The sequence below is a fragment of the Clarias gariepinus genome, chromosome 21 (genome assembly GCF_024256425.1).
Source record: "Clarias gariepinus isolate MV-2021 ecotype Netherlands chromosome 21, CGAR_prim_01v2, whole genome shotgun sequence".
Lineage (NCBI taxonomy): Eukaryota > Metazoa > Chordata > Actinopteri > Siluriformes > Clariidae > Clarias > Clarias gariepinus.
Window position 1 is genome coordinate 6,236,346 of NC_071120.1, and position 16,004 is coordinate 6,252,349.

The following is a 16,004-nucleotide window of genomic DNA, read 5'->3' on the forward strand; positions in this document are numbered from 1 at the left end:
GGCGTTTGATGTGAACTGCTTTAATATGAAAATTAAAAGGAATTGTATATATTAAAAAAAGTGTTTTAATAGTGAAAGGCTTGTCCACTGATCAGTCCACTAGGTGGCGGTAGGTGGCGGTATGACTTAGGGGTTTGATGTGAACTGTTTAATATGAAAATAAAGAAGGAATTGTATATTAAAAAAAAAAAAAAAAAAGTGTTTTAATAGTGAAAGGCCTGTCAACAGTTTAGTCCACTAGGCGGCGGTATGACTTAGGCGTTTGACGTGAACCGCTTTAATATGAAAATGAAGAAGGAATTGTATATTTAAAAAAAAAAAAAAAAGGCTTTAAATAGTGAAAGGCCTGTCAACAGTTCAGTCCACTAGGTGGCAGAATGACTTAGGCGTTTGATGTAACCGCTTTAATATGAAAATGAAGAAGGAATTGTATATTTATAAAAAAGTGTTTTAATAGTAAAAGGCTTGTCCACTGATCAGTCCACTAGGCGGCGGTATGACTTAGGAGTTTGATGTGAACTGCTTTAATATGAAAATAAAGAAGGAATTGTATATTTAAAAAAAAAATTGTTTTAATAGTGAAGCTTGTCCACTAATCAGTCCACTAGGTGGCGGTATGACTTCGGCGTTTGATGTGAACTGCTTAATATGAAAATGAAGAAGGAATTGTATATTTTAAAAAAAGTATTTTAATAGTGAAAGGCCTGTCAACAGTTCAGTCCACTAGGTGGCGGTATGACTTAGGCGTTTGATGTGAACTGCTTTAATATGAAAATAAAGAAGGAATTGTGTATATATATATATATATTTATTTTTAAGTGTTTTAATAGTGAAAGGCTTGTCTACTGATCAGTCCACTAGGTGGCGGTATGACTTAGGCGTTTGATGAGACTCGGTTTAATATGAAAATGAAGAAGAAATTGTATATTAGCTATGGGAAATTTGAATCATTTTAATGACTCGGTTCTTTGAATCTCGTTCATCAAAATGAACGAATCTTTTTTGAGTCATTTAGTTAATTTCGTTATTTTATTCTATCAGAAATAAAATATATGTGGTTGTACTTTCAATAAAAAGACCCCCAATACGTATACATACACACATTTTGGATATAGTTTCAGTAATGAAAAAATATTATACATATTATAAAAACAGAATGAGTAGCTCATCTCTCGTATTCTCCAGTCTGAGTCGTTCGTGCTTTTGAATCTACTGCACCACACAGCGTCTATGGAAGTCACGTGACAACAGAAGAAACGACTCGGAGTAAAAGTGTCACTGAAAAAGAATCGCTCAGTTCAGTTTCCTGTACATAACCTACGGAGTTTTGCGATGATTTGCGCATGCGCGCCCAGTGGAAAATGAACGAATCACTTTCCGAGACGACTCGTCCATCTGAGTCATGTTAAAGACTCGTTCAAAAAGAACGAATCGTTCATTCAAAATTTCAAATTCAAATTCAAATTTTATTTGTCACATACACAAACATACACAGTACGAAATGTAGTGAAATGTATTATACGACTGCCATTGACCCTAGAAGAGAGTTAAATTTTACAAATAAGAAATAAATATGAATAAAAGAAATACGATAGAAATTAAATTACAAAATTAAATTAAACTAGGAAAAATAGAACTAAAAATAAAAATAGAAATGTGCTATGAAAAAATAGAACTAAAAATAGAAATAGGATGTACAAAATAGAAATATACTGTGCAAATTGAAAATTGAAATATACTTTACGGCCCATAACGTCAGCTGTCAGAGCGACTGGTCTATAGTTCCCTGGTACACTGGCATCTTTTCCTGGTTTCCTTCCTGGTGTATAATTATTGCCTGATTGGTTTTCCGCTTAAGTCCCCATGTGGAATAACGCAGCCCTGGTTTTACGTTCACCTCCCGGCTGTTACGTCACAGTCACACGCTGCGTAGAAAAAAAAAAAAGGTCCAGTAGGAGCCCGGGCTTCATTTTATCGGCACTTTGCCAGACGGAGGTGTTTAAGTCCTCGGTGAGAGAGAGAGAGAGAGAGAGAGATGTTAGCAGAGGATGTGACCCCGTGCTCCTGGAGGGAAGAGCTGTGTGGTGTAGGAGTTATATGCGGAGTGTTTTATTATCTTTATACTAAAGGTAAGAGACATCACGTCTCCATCACTGCGGTAAAGTGCGTTTAATGTCCGATGTTCTTGGGGAAAAGACACTGGATTTATTGTTTAATTGATTCGATTTCTCAATAAATGAATCTAACTGTAACTAGGGGACTGTTGGAGAGAGACATCACAAGAGGCACTGTGTGATAAAGTTAAATCATTTTCTTGTTTAATTGATTATTTTGTCAATAATAAATTAAAATTTCAAAAAATAATTTGATTAGACTAAGTGTTTGTGCTAAAATATTATAATAATAATGATAATATTAGGGGGGCGTAAAGTGCTATATCAATCATTTTTGGGGTTAAATTGTTTTTATTCCTACATTTTTAAAGGGTTGTATAATATTCATATGCTTTATTTCTGATGAATGTCAGCTCATGATGATTCGTCTCTTCCCCCCTATTTAGACCCAGTGCAGAGATTCTCTAAAACTGTTTCTTCGATTGAGGTTGCTCTTAAGGATCAGGTTAGAGAAACTGCTCACGTTTACTTGAATGAGTAAAACTGATCACATTTCTTATGCTCCTAACTCTAACCTCTGCAGAGTAAAATCTCTAGTGTTAATTTAACACTTTTAGAGTTTAAGACCAGTTGGTCTCATATACACGCTGCTGGGTGTCGATTCAACACTGTAAATTTGTAACTTTACTGTTACAGACAGCAGAGTTCCTGATTAGTTTATGACAGTAAATGCACACTGTACTGTTTATAATACTCTAAATATCACTAGTTACACGTATGATGCTTTTTTAAACTCATATTGCCAAATAGAAAAATAAGAGTCAAATAATCTATAGAAAATTATGCATTTTGCTGGATTACAGTTTATGTGCAGTATGTAACACGACTTTAGCTCATTATAATTCAGAGCATTTAGTTCTTAATAAACATTTGAATATAGTTTGCATTTAAAATTTTCCAAATATCTATGGAACCGATAGGTCTTTAATTGTCGCTTAAGGATTGCCAGTGACTCAGCTGTACGGACATCTAGAGGATTTATTCCACCACCTCGGTGCTAGAAAAGAAAAATACAGTAGATATCCTTCTTGATCCATGAGAAATGATGGGACCAGTTAAGCAGTGCTGGAGGTTCAGAAGGATGTAATTGGGGCCAAGCACTGTAGGTGTGAAGGGCCCTAGTGTTTTTCTAAGGATTGTTTTTTTTATTTTTTCCACCGTTCTGGGCGTGGCATGGGGCAATTTTGCTGCATAGCTCATACATACTTGCACGTATGCTCGCGAAAACTCATGCCAAAAAGTTATTAATACCTTTGTGTAACATATTCAGTGACATCATATTCAGTGACATCATATTCAGTGACATCATATTCAGTGACATCATATTCAGTGACATTATATTCAGTGACATCATATTTAGTGACCTCATAGTGTGATGCTTTTTGAAACATAAAAGACCCCTATTATACAGACTCGCATCTCTTTCTCTCTCACACACACACACACACACACACACACACACACACACACACACACCAAAAATTTTAACACACAGACTCACACTCACAAACGCACACAAACACATAAACTTGTTACACACAGACAGACACACCCACGTTTCTTACACACACATCTCTCACACTAATACCAACAGAAAACACCTACAAGCACATACACACGCACACACACACGCACACACACATAAAATGCCCCCTATTCTACACACTTACACATCGCAAATGTTAACACTCACTCTCTCTCTCTCACACACACACACACACACACACACACACACACGTACACAAACACAAAAACACTGGTTCCTATGTAAGAATATGAGTTCTTCTAGTAAATTTGTCACACTTGCTCCTTTCTATTTTCCAGCAAAGCTCAGGAGCCTACTTTTTTTTGTTTGTTTGTTTGCATCTGAATCCTGGTCTGTGATATAATATGTTGCTTTCAATACAGGCATGCAAATATTCTTCAGTAATAATATTTATAAATTTTTAAGGTACTGATAATATGGTGCCTAAGGCTTTTATTTTTTTTACATTCTAGAACAATTCTGGAGATTTCAAAACTATGTAATAACATACAGTATCTCACAAAAGTGAGTACGCCCCTTACATTTCAGCAGCCATTTTATTATATGTTCTCAAGGGACAATACTGTAGAAATTAGATATACTTTATAGTAGTTAATGTGGAGCTTGTATAGTAGTATAGATTTATTGTCCTCTAACAATAACGTTTTATTGATGATTTTATTTTGTGGGCACCATTATTACAGTATCTACCACAGCCTTAATCCTCCTGGACATGGTATTCAGTGGAGCTTCACATGTTGTTGCTGGGATACTCTTCCACTCCTCCATAATGATATCACAGAGCTGTTGGATGTTAGACACATGGCGCTTCGCCACCGTCCACTTGAGGATGCCCCACAGGTGCTCAATAGGGTTCAGGTCTGGAGACGTACTTGGCCACTGACAAACAGATGAACATTATGAAAAGGACATGTGATTTGCATGGTTAAGGGTGATTCCATCTCAAATCAACCAGTAGGTTCCACCACATGGTCACAGATTTTGCTGATTTTTTCACCAATTGTTGGTATTGGCATGAAAATAAAAACCCCCAATTTTTTTGTCCCAACTCCTGCTCGTTAAAGAATGGCAGCCATCTTGATTTTTGGCCTCGACGCGCTTCAAGACGTGCCACGCCCCTTTTTGAAATCCTCTTTTTCTAGATAACTCACTTGCTGTATGTCATATGGAGATGAAACTGGGTATATTTATGTAATTTTTCATGTAGATTCAGAATTTGGCTATCTCTTGTGGTTATGGAGATATTTCTGAAAAACCATTTTTTGGGGGTACCCCTTTTCGACCCCCCAGAACCCAAGGTCTGCATGTATATATGTCACTCAAAAAAATAGGGGTTACTTCACATCACCTCATCTTAAAAATAAATAAAAACCAGGGTTGTGTTATGCCCTGTTTTATAGAAATCATCAAAAATGAATTGTCCAGGTTTTGCAACATTTTATGATTTGACATACAGAAATGTACTGCAATATCTGTAGAATACTTAATGCATACTCATAAAATCTGCTCCTTTCAAAGTAAAAGTAACCTTAAATTCTTCTGTAATGCATATCTAGTCAAAGACTGTTTCTCTTGGAGTTCTTTTAAATAAACAGCTTGGGCCTTGGCTGTATAGTGATGAGCTGTGCAGGAGTCACATTTTTCACAAAGTCTCATAATAAAATCAGACACAAAGACATGTCAGAAATTTTGCCATGGCTTTCATGATTCCACTGCTTGAACTGAACAGTGTCATCTGGGTCCAAATCAGCATTTTCAAATATACCATCAAGATTAGGGCTGGGCCATATTATACCTTTCACGATAATACCAGTACAATGTTAGGCAATAATAAGAAAATGAAATATCGTGATTGAATAGAGGTAAAACGCGCATGCGCAGTGCCTTTGTTTTCATACATTTTTATGGGGGGAAAAGCATGGCGGCGGCGGAGAATGAGAAGGGCGAAAGTGGATCGTTGATGAACCAGAATTGGTTTGTAAAAATGGTGCAACTTCAGTAGTGTGGAACTGGTTTGGTTTTCGCCCGTCAGATACCCAACAAAGCAAAATTTTTTGTAGAACATAACAAGCAAGCGGGTCGTCGTGGCATTTACAGAATGTCTGGGTTGAAAAAGAGGGATCTCATTAATTTCAACGCATCTGTAGCTTGAAGAAACAGCGTTTATTTATTTATTTTTTTATAAAAAATTAAATTAAAATAATTGAGGACATTTCTGTACCTAATTGAGGTGTACCTTTTGGGGGTCTCAGATCTGATTACTTTGGTACCAGTTTGGGGTCACCAGGTCATATGACCTAGAAGCTATTGAAGAAATAGCTTTTTTTTAAATAGAAAATAAAATAAAAATGAATGAAGACATATCTTGGGATAAAATCAGGTGTACCTTGTGTGGGGCTCTAATGAGATTATATTGGTACTAGTTTGGGGTCACCAGGTGACATGACCAAAAAGCTATTGAAGAAATAGTGATGTATTTAATAAAAATATATAATACTTGCAAATTAATTCACAATACTTAATTAATATTATCTATTAACCAGATGAACCAGAAATGGTTTGTAAAAATGGTGCAACTTCAGTAGTGTGGAACTGGTTTGGTTTTCATCCGTCAGATACCCAACAAAGCACAATTTTTTGTAGAACATAACATGCAAGCGGGTCGTCGTGGCGAAGGGAGGAAACACCACAAACCTTTTTTATAATTTAAAGCAGAAGCACTTGTTTGAGTACAACAAAGCTGTTAAAGTACGTGAAAAACTTCCATGAGCCGTAGCATAATTTATCCATGTTTTTTGTTTGCTTGTTTTGTTTTTACTCAAGAGTTTTGAGTTTTATTATTTGACCTATTTATTTACCACACTGCAGTTTTATGTTGCAAAGCAACTCTTTTTAAGTTTTGTGTATATTATACATGGTTATGCTCAGGATATGTCAGCCCATTTCCACTGGAAATGCCTTTTGATTAAATTGTCAGCAAGAAATTTGCATTTGCACTGTTAAAATTTTATACAAACAGTTGCTAGTTAATAGAAAATAAGTTGATGGTTTTTTTTTTGCACTAATAAAGTTTTGGAATTGTAAAGTATTTTGTCTCGTGTCAATCATATCGTCAATTATATCGTTATCGCAAATGTTCAAATATATATATCGTGATAAATATTTTTGGCCATATTGCCCTTCCCTAATTAAGATAATCAGATAGTTTTGATTGGGGGCCACTGCTCACGCCTGTGCAACATATAGTCACGAGAATCCAAAGAACAGACAAGTTTTGCCATTAAGTCTTTGTAATCAGATTGTGATTAAGACAACAAACTACATTGGAAAGATTCAGTAAAAGAATTAACATAAATGAAACACACTCAATTAGTACGAAGAAAAAGATGATGCAATCATCCTCAAGTTCCTTGAGTGCGAGGTCACTCATGGAGTTGGTAGGAGATAATTCAACTTTCTGATCAGTATGAACCTGAATGGTTCAGTTACAGGATACTGTTTGACAGTGATACATGTATCTTACATGTAACACCATAAAATAACACATTTACTGGTATATAAGGCCTATTGTGTAGATCCATGTACATTCTCTGTATATAAAATGTGTATCAAATCGTAAAACATTTGCAAAACCTGGACAATTCATTTTTGATGATTTCTATAAAACAGGGCATAACACACCTCTGGTTTTTATTTATTTTCAAGATAAGGTGATGTGAAGTAACCCCTATTTTTTTGAGTAACATATATACATGCAGACCTTGGGTTCTGGGGGGTCGAAAAGGGGTACCCCCAAAAAATGGTTTTTCAGAAATATCTCCATAACCACATGAGATAGACAAATTCTGATTACGGAATCTGAATCTACATAAAAAATTACATAAATATACACAGTTTCATCTCCATATGACATACAGCAAGTGAGTTATCAAGGAAAAGAGGATTTCAAAAAGGGGCGTGGTATGTCTTAAAGCACTTTGAAGCCAAAACTTAAGATGGCTGCCATTTTTTAACGAGTGGGAGTTGGGACAAAAAAATTGGGGGTTTTTATTTTCATGGCAATATCAACAATTGGTGAAAAAATCAGCAAAATCTGAGAGGTGATGGTGGAAAATTTCTCTTCCACTGGTTCATTTGAGATGGAATCACCCTTAAAGATGTACAGCTGTTATCACTTAGGGTGTACTTACTTTTGTTGCCAGCTATTTTGACAATAATGGGTGTATGTTGAGTTATTTTCAAAGGACAGTAAATCTATAATGTTGTAAAAGCTGTACATTGACTACTTAAAAATATATACAAGTTTCATTTCTATAATATTGTCCTTAGAGAAAATATACTAAAATGTTTGCTGAAATTACAAATTCAAATTCAAATTTTATTTGTCACATACACAGTCATACACAGTACGATATGCAGTGAAATGCTTATACGACCGCCGGTGACCTTAAAAAGAAAATAAAAAACTATATATAAGGAATAAATATTAATTAAGAAATAAATTACAAAGGAAAATAAATGTAACTAGTAAAATTAACAACTGTACAAATAAGGGCATGTAAAAATATCACAAAAATAGAATATAGGAATATGGGGTGGAAATATATATATATATATACATTTTTAAAATGTTTTAAAGTGGCATTGAAATGTCTTAAAGTGTCAGAGTGGCAAAGTGTCGTGTGCAATGGCAGGTAAACATGTATTGTATAAAGTGACATGTGCAATGGCTTCAGATATGTAAATATGTATTGCATGAATGTGTCCATAATTGTCCAGTTAGTGTCAATGTTTAAAAGATATTACTCCTGTGTGGTGTGATGTGATTGAGAGACCTTATCGCCTGCGGGAAGAAGCTCCTCCTCAGTCTCTCTGTGTTGGCCTTCAGGGAGCGGAATCGCTTCCCAGACCGCAACAGAGAAAACAGTCCATTGTTGGGATGGCTGAGGTCCTTCACAATCTTCCTGGCCTTGGTCCAGCACCACTTGCTGTAGATCAAGTGCAGGTCAGGGAGCTCGGTGCGGATGATGCGCTCAACTGATCGCACCACCCTCAGTAGAACTCTTCTGTCCTGCATGGTGTTGTTTCCAAACCAGGTCGTAATGTTTCCCGTCAGGATGCTCTCTATGGTACAGGAGTAGAAATTCCTGAGCACCTTGGAGGGCAGTCTAAAGTCTTTCAAGTGTCTGAGGTGGTAGAGACGCTGCCGGGCCTTTTTTACCACAGTGTTGATTAGGGCTGGGTATCGTTTCAAAATTACCGATACCGATACCCTGAATTCGATACCGGTTCCGAACGATACTTTTTTCGATACTTTTATTTAAGAAAAATATTAAAAAAAAGATTACATAATACACATAATCTCTGAGAAACTTTGGTTTTATTTTTCAGGATGTTTGTGACACTTTTCACAGCAGGCTTATCTCTAAGACCAGTAAACAAAGGCACAAAATGAACAAAGTGTAATTAACATAATAGATCAGTGTAAACAGTTTAAATAAAGTTCAATCAGTTTTAAGTATTTGTGAGGCTCACTGTCGCTTAAAGGTTTAGTTCACCCAAAAATGAAAATTCTTTTATTAATTATCTATAAATGAAGATATTTTGGACTTAATCCAAGAGCATTCTAATCCTCCCATAGATAAATCGTTGAATAAAGTTATTTTTGTTTTTTGTACACAGAAGTATTCTCACAGCTTCCTATAATTTTGATTGAACCAATGATATCACATGGACTTATTTTGATGTTTTTGGTTCCTTTCTGGGCATTGAAAAATGCATATCCAGTAAATCTATGAGAGGATCAGAAAGCTCTTGAATTAAATCCAAATTATTTAAATTTTTGTTCTAAAGATAAACAAAGGTCTTATGGGTTTGGAACAACATTAGGGTGAGTAATTAGAGACAGAATTTTCATTTTTTTCAGTGAACTAACCTTTTAAGAATCACTCAACAGTTCTTCTTCAGAAAAATTAGCATGTCTGCTTTTTCAGGAGACAGACAAGCCCGCTCTGGGCTGATAATGTATTTAAAGCCATCAAACAGTACATAACGTTGCATAAGGTAAAAATGATTTATTAAAGTGACCCCGCACAAACTTAAACTTAACTTTAACGGTACACAAGCATGAAGCGCCAAAAGTTAGCCGATTGTGTATGTCGGTTTACCTGTCGGAGCCCCTGTCGGAGCCCCAGTCATCGCGCCGTTATCCTCATCAGTCACGGAGTTAATTTTAAATTAATTCCGTGTACTGTCAAGTGTTTCATCATATTTGACGTGTTGCCAGTCTTGGACGCGATAACCTTTTTACAAATATTGCATCGCACGCTGTTGTCGTCAATCTTGGCATAATGTAGCCATACTTTTGATCGCTTAAACATCGTTTGCGTAAAATTTTTTGCTACGGTTTAAAGTGTAGTGTGCATTACAGCCTCACATTTGACAAGTTCTGGGCGAGTGGGCGTAACCGCTGTAAACTATTGATTTTCAAGGCAGTCTCGCAGCAGCCAATCACCAGCATTTGATCCGGGCACATTAAGGATGCCGCACTTTTTGTAGCTCACTGACGATGACAAGATTATACTTTTGGGTATCGAAATTTGGCACCGAACGAAAATGATTTTTTCGATACTCGATAGTATCAAGACGATTCGGTCGGTGCTTCAAAAGTATCGAACCCGATACCCAGCCCTAATGTTGATGTGACAGGACCATGACAGGTTCTGCGTGATGTGAACACCGAGGTATCGAAAGCTGTCCACTCTCTCCACTGGGTTCTCATTGATGATGGGTTCACCCGGTTGTACTCACTTTTGTGAGTGGGTGTACTGTACAGTAGATGGCATTATGTAGTTAAAGGTCCTACACATCCCATTTTTCATTTAATGTTAATATGATCTTTAGGGTCCTAATGAAAAGTTTGTATTATACGTTAATTCAAAATTCAAAATTATTGTGTAAAAAAAACACTACTTTTACCTGGTAAAAACTAGCTCTGTTCTTAGCAACCTGTTTCAGTACATGCTAATTTAAATGCTCATGACCTCTGCTCAACGCAGTGCTTTGTGGGTAATGCAGTCCAAACTGGAAAACGCTGGATTATGAAGCCTGAGCCTGTTTTCTTCAGTCGTTTTTGGTTTGATTTAAGTACGGAACCTACGCGGAAGTTTGTAATATCGCCTGACAACGCAGAAACTAAAAGAATTGACATGCATCGACTCGATTTGTCTTTCTCATCACTGCATGGGCATGAATTAACGGGCTGTTGCGCTGCCGCGAGCAACAACAACAAAAAGCGGAGAAACTTACCGAGAGAGATACGGACGCGATGTGTTTACTGATGTGTTTACATGACTTCTTAATCTTCGACAGACATCGTTATAAACCAGCTAATGTAACAAAGGTAAGCATAATATAGTTTTCCGACTACCCACACAGTTTGCAACTAGACAATCACCTTAATACATTGTTTATTATAAACGGGCGATTAGGGATTATATAGAGACGGATGTACATAGAGAAGAAGCCATAACCATGTTGTATGAGAGTATAAGTTAACTTACACTCCGCATTCATCGTGATTATTAGAAAAGGCGATCTGCAAAGAGTCATAGTAAAAGAAATTACACTCACCAAGCCTGGTGAAGATGAAGCAGGAACACGAAGCGTTAGTACAGATCCGATTTTCAGGAGCAGCTATCTAGTAAAACCTGCTTTATATTGACCCGCGTTTATAAAGCAGTCTGGTGAAAAATGATCATCGCAAACATGAACGCATTTAGGTAAATCGGCGGGGACGTTAGCTTCAAAAACTAAATTCAGCCACTGCGTCCTCAGTGGCTCAGATACCTAACCCTAGGTAGGTACCCTAGGTCACTAACCCTAGGTAGTGAATGACGACTGCTGTGTTTGCTATTACACCCAACAACTGTACACAACACTCGCTTAGGCGCCATTTTGCTCCAGCGGCGAAAAACAATGGCCGACAGCTTCTTCTTACTCGGGGCGGGTCTTTGCTAAAACACCAGTGTCAATCAACTAGTGTAGGAGCGGCCTCTTGTGGTGTGGCGTCACATCGACAGGCATTTGCGATTGGCCTGATTTCAGAAGGGGCATGTTAATGTAATAAATGAAAAGAAAACCACTGGGCGGCTCTTTATCATCGTAGAGTGGTTGTGTACGCACTCTTCTAACACACAGTTCAGTCCAAACGGCTTAAAAAAGTGCATGTAGGCCTGTATGACCCCTTTAAGTGACAAGAACAAGAGTCAATTTAAAGACACAAAGGTTTCTTTGCTGATTTACAAAGAAATGAAGAGTCTGTCCTGTAAGTTTTATTATAGTATTATTTAAAGGAAAGAGACAGAATATGAATTTAAAGTCTAGAAAAAAACACATTATAAAACTGTTGCATTTCAGTAATAAATAAGTATTTGACTCAGACCAACCAATAATCTGGCTCCCATAGATTCATGTGGCACATAGATTAATTTAAGAAGGTGCTCCTAACAACTCAATACGTGTATAAAAGCCACCGAATCTCTATCTTCCATTCAAATCTTACCACAATGGGCAAGACCAAACTGCTGTCAAAGGAGGTCAGGGACAAGACTGTAGACCTCCATAAGGCTGGAATGGGCTACAAGACTATTAGCCACAAGCTTGGTGAGAAGGACGTGACTGTTGGATTGATTATTTGCAGATGGAAGAAATAAAAAAATAACCACCAATCGCCCTCGGTCTGGAGCTCGATTCAAGACTTCAACTCATGGGGTAAGGATGATCATGAAAAAGGTTGGGATCAGCCCAGAGCTGAATGGAAGGAGCTTGTGAATGATCCCAAGACAGTTGGGACCACAGTCACCAAACAAACCATTGGTAACACAATACACCGCCGTGAATTGAAATCCTCAAGAAGGCACATATACAGTACTGTACAGGCCAGTCTGAAGTTCGCCAATGAATAGAGAAGGATTGGGAGAAGGTGCTGTGGTCAGGTGAGACTAAAATCAAGCTCTTTGCATCAACTTGACTTGCTGAGTTCAGAGGAAGAAAAGTTCTGACTGTGACCCTAAGAACACCATCCCGACAGTTAAGCATGGAGGTGGAAATATCATGCTTTTGGGCTGTTTCTCTGTTAAATGTACAGGCTGACTCTGCTGTGTTGAGTAAAAATTAGTAAAATCGTGAATGAGAACCTCCTGAAGACCGGTCATGGATTTGTCTTCCAGCATGAAGTGTCTCAAGAAGAAGCAGATAAATCATGTAGTGCCCTAACCAGACCTTACTCCTATAGAAAATTTATTAAGAGAGCTAAAAGTTTAGAGTTGTCAAGTGACTGGCAGGAAACCATAAGGATTTAGAGAAGAAGTAAAGAATAGTGGACCCCTCCTGTGTGCAAACCTGGTAACCAACTACAAGAAAGGCCTAACCTCTGTGCTTGTGAACAAGTGTTTCCCACCAAGTTTTGCTTGGGGATTTAAATACTTTTGCTTGGGAATCAAATAATTGAAATCCAACTCAATTTATGACTTTTGTGTTGTGTGCCCTTTTTTTGAATTTTTGGTTGATATTTTGCATCTATCCTTCACAATATACTTACAAAGAAATTAATGGTCTATAATTTCTATCATAAGTGGGCAAACCTACAAAATGTGCAGAGATCAAATCGTAATAATCATAATAAAATCATCTGATTGTTGCAGGTCTTACTATTCAGGAAATACAACCTCATATAAAAAACAACATACAACTTATTTCCCCTTGCTATTATTTATTTAACAAAAAATGAAGCAAAAAAAAATGAAAAATGTGTGCAATAATGTGTAAAAACATGATTCAATAAATTGTAGATTCACCTTCAGCTGCAGTAACTTAAAGTAATTGTTTCCTGTATATTGGAATATTGACTCACTTTTCTTTGCTTCAACATTGCTTCAGTTCATTGAGGTTTTCGGGCATTGGCTTATGCACAGCTTTGTTAAGGGCCTGCCACAATATTTTAAGTTGAGTTAAGGTCTGGATCTCATTCTGATGTAGATTTACTGGTGTCCTTTAGATCATTGTTTATTGTCATTAAGGCCAAATAACTCCATTTTAGTCTCACCTATCCATAGGACATTTTTCCAGATGCCTTGTGGTTTAATAAGATGCACTTTTGTGAACCACAATTTTAGATTTTAGACCAAAGAGGCATTGTCCTGGCAAACCCTCCAAACAAATTGTCCACTCCTAGGAAGATTAGAAACTGTCTTGAATGCTTTCCACATGTGAATAATCTTTCTTTCTGACCGCTGAACTCTAAATTGTTTGAAAATTGTTTTATAATTCTTTACAGATTAATGTGCAATAACAATTGCTTCTCTCAGACCATTGCTTTGCATTGTCTTACCCTTTTGGTATTGTGTTAACGCACACCTGAATGCTCCAAACTAGCAAACTGCCCAAACATCTGCTTTTATAGAGGTCTGCACACCTGCTGATGATCAATTAATCAAAGACTGATTAGCAGCACTGGATGCAACCTGCCATCTTAATCAATCATTCAATTCAATACTGTGAAAGCAGTAAGGGAGTCCATGGTATTGCCTACATGTTTTTTTCCTTCTTTTTGGCTTAATGTTTGTTAAATAAATAATTGCAAGGTGAAAAAGTTTTTGGCATTTATGATGCTATTTAACTAATACTAAGACTTACTATGATCAGGTGTTTTTTATTATTTCTACTCTATTATATTTCAATTTTACCAGAAAGAACAGAGAATTAAAGAGGGGGTAATGATTACTTTCATCTCAGAATTATTGAAACCAATTCAAATAAAAATTTTATTTGACACATACACAGTACGATGTGCAGTGAAATGCTTATACGACTGGCCACAACCTTTAAAATAAAAAATAAATAAAAAAGAGAGAGAACAATTGACAACAAGAAATGAATAATGGAATAAAATAAGAATAAGTATAGAAAGACTTTAGCTATAGAAAACATAGTTATAGAAAATAGAACAAAATATAAAAATATTTAAAAAATATTTATAAAAAAACTTATCTATCCAAATATAAATAATATAGAAACCTATTGGCTTGATTGTAAACTTTGTTCTACATTTACACCATGTGTGAAACGAAGTCTGCAATGCGTACAAGTGAATGGAAAAGGAAAAGTGCGGGGTGTGTGCAAGTGTGCATAAATGTGCAAATTGGCCTTCAGGGAGCGGAAGCACCTTCCTGACCGCAACATAGAAAACTGTCCATTGCAGGGGTGACTAAAGTTCTTCACCATCTTCCTGGCTTTGGTCCAGCACCGCTTGCTGTAGATAGAGTGCAGGTCAGGGAGCTCAGTGCGGAGCTCGGTGATCAGTTCAGCTGATCGCACCACCCTCTGAAGAGCTCGTCTGTCCTGCATGGTGCTGTTCTTAAACCAAGTTGTGATGTTTCTCGTCATGATGCTCTCTATAGTGCAGTAGTAAAAGTTCCCAAGCACCCTGGAGGGCAGTCTGAAGTCTCTCAAGTGTCTGAGGTGGTAGAGACGCTGCCGGGCCTTTTTCACCATGGTGTTGATGTGACAGGACTAGGGCTGAAACGATTCCTCGAGTAACTCTAGTAATTTGATTACAAAAAATGATCGAGGCAAAATCTTCTGCCTCAAAGCTTCTGTTTATTAATTTTAAAAGCTTGCATTATGTTTTTGCCAATTATTTGTTGACAGCGCGCTTTTGACACAGCGCGCTTCCGGATGTAAGCGGTCAGTAAACACAGATAAAGAACAAGCGCTTACGTTACCCACAAAGCGGAAGGAGATGCAAACAGTTAGCTGTGTATTGATTTGAGGGAGCGTTCTGTTGCGGCTGCAAAATGTAAGGGAGCAATAATATTATGAGATGAAGAAACCAGCAAGAGAAAACAAAAGGCTTATGTTATGTCTGAGCTGTAGATTTTGAAACTTTTAGTTTTGAAAGTTTAGTTGCACAACTTTTGTATAAAGGTTGTATTAAAAAAAAGGTATAAAAGTGTTTTTGTATAATTATTTATTTTAATGTGTGCCTTAGTTTTTTTGATACTTAAAGTCATTTGAAAACCCTTTTTTTTTGTTTTTGCATCTGAGAAAAGACTTTAAAATAAGAATGTACCGACACTGTAATGCACTTAATTCATCTGTGTCAACTTTAAGCTATTCCCTGTATTGTGAATAATGACAATGTTTATTTTTGATAAAATGCTGTATGCATTTAAAAGATAAAAGTTGATTTTTCTAAAAAAATCTTTGGTTCTCTTATATATTTT

The 16,004-nt window shown here is 36.7% G+C and overlaps 1 protein-coding gene across 3 annotated transcripts in view; it reads left to right on the forward strand.

Annotated features, from left to right (window-relative positions):
- Window positions 1-1,863: 1,863 nt before the first annotated feature.
- Window positions 1,864-16,004, forward strand: part of LOC128509144 (uncharacterized) — a 32,949-nt gene continuing 18,808 nt past the window's right edge. For all 3 annotated transcript variants that reach the window (XM_053480732.1, XM_053480733.1, XM_053480734.1), the window contains exons 1-2: window positions 1,864-2,129; window positions 2,561-2,619. In XM_053480732.1, coding sequence (XP_053336707.1) covers window positions 2,036-2,129; window positions 2,561-2,619 — 153 coding nt within the window. In that variant the 5' untranslated portion in view covers window positions 1,864-2,035. The remainder of the gene's footprint in view (window positions 2,130-2,560; window positions 2,620-16,004) is intronic.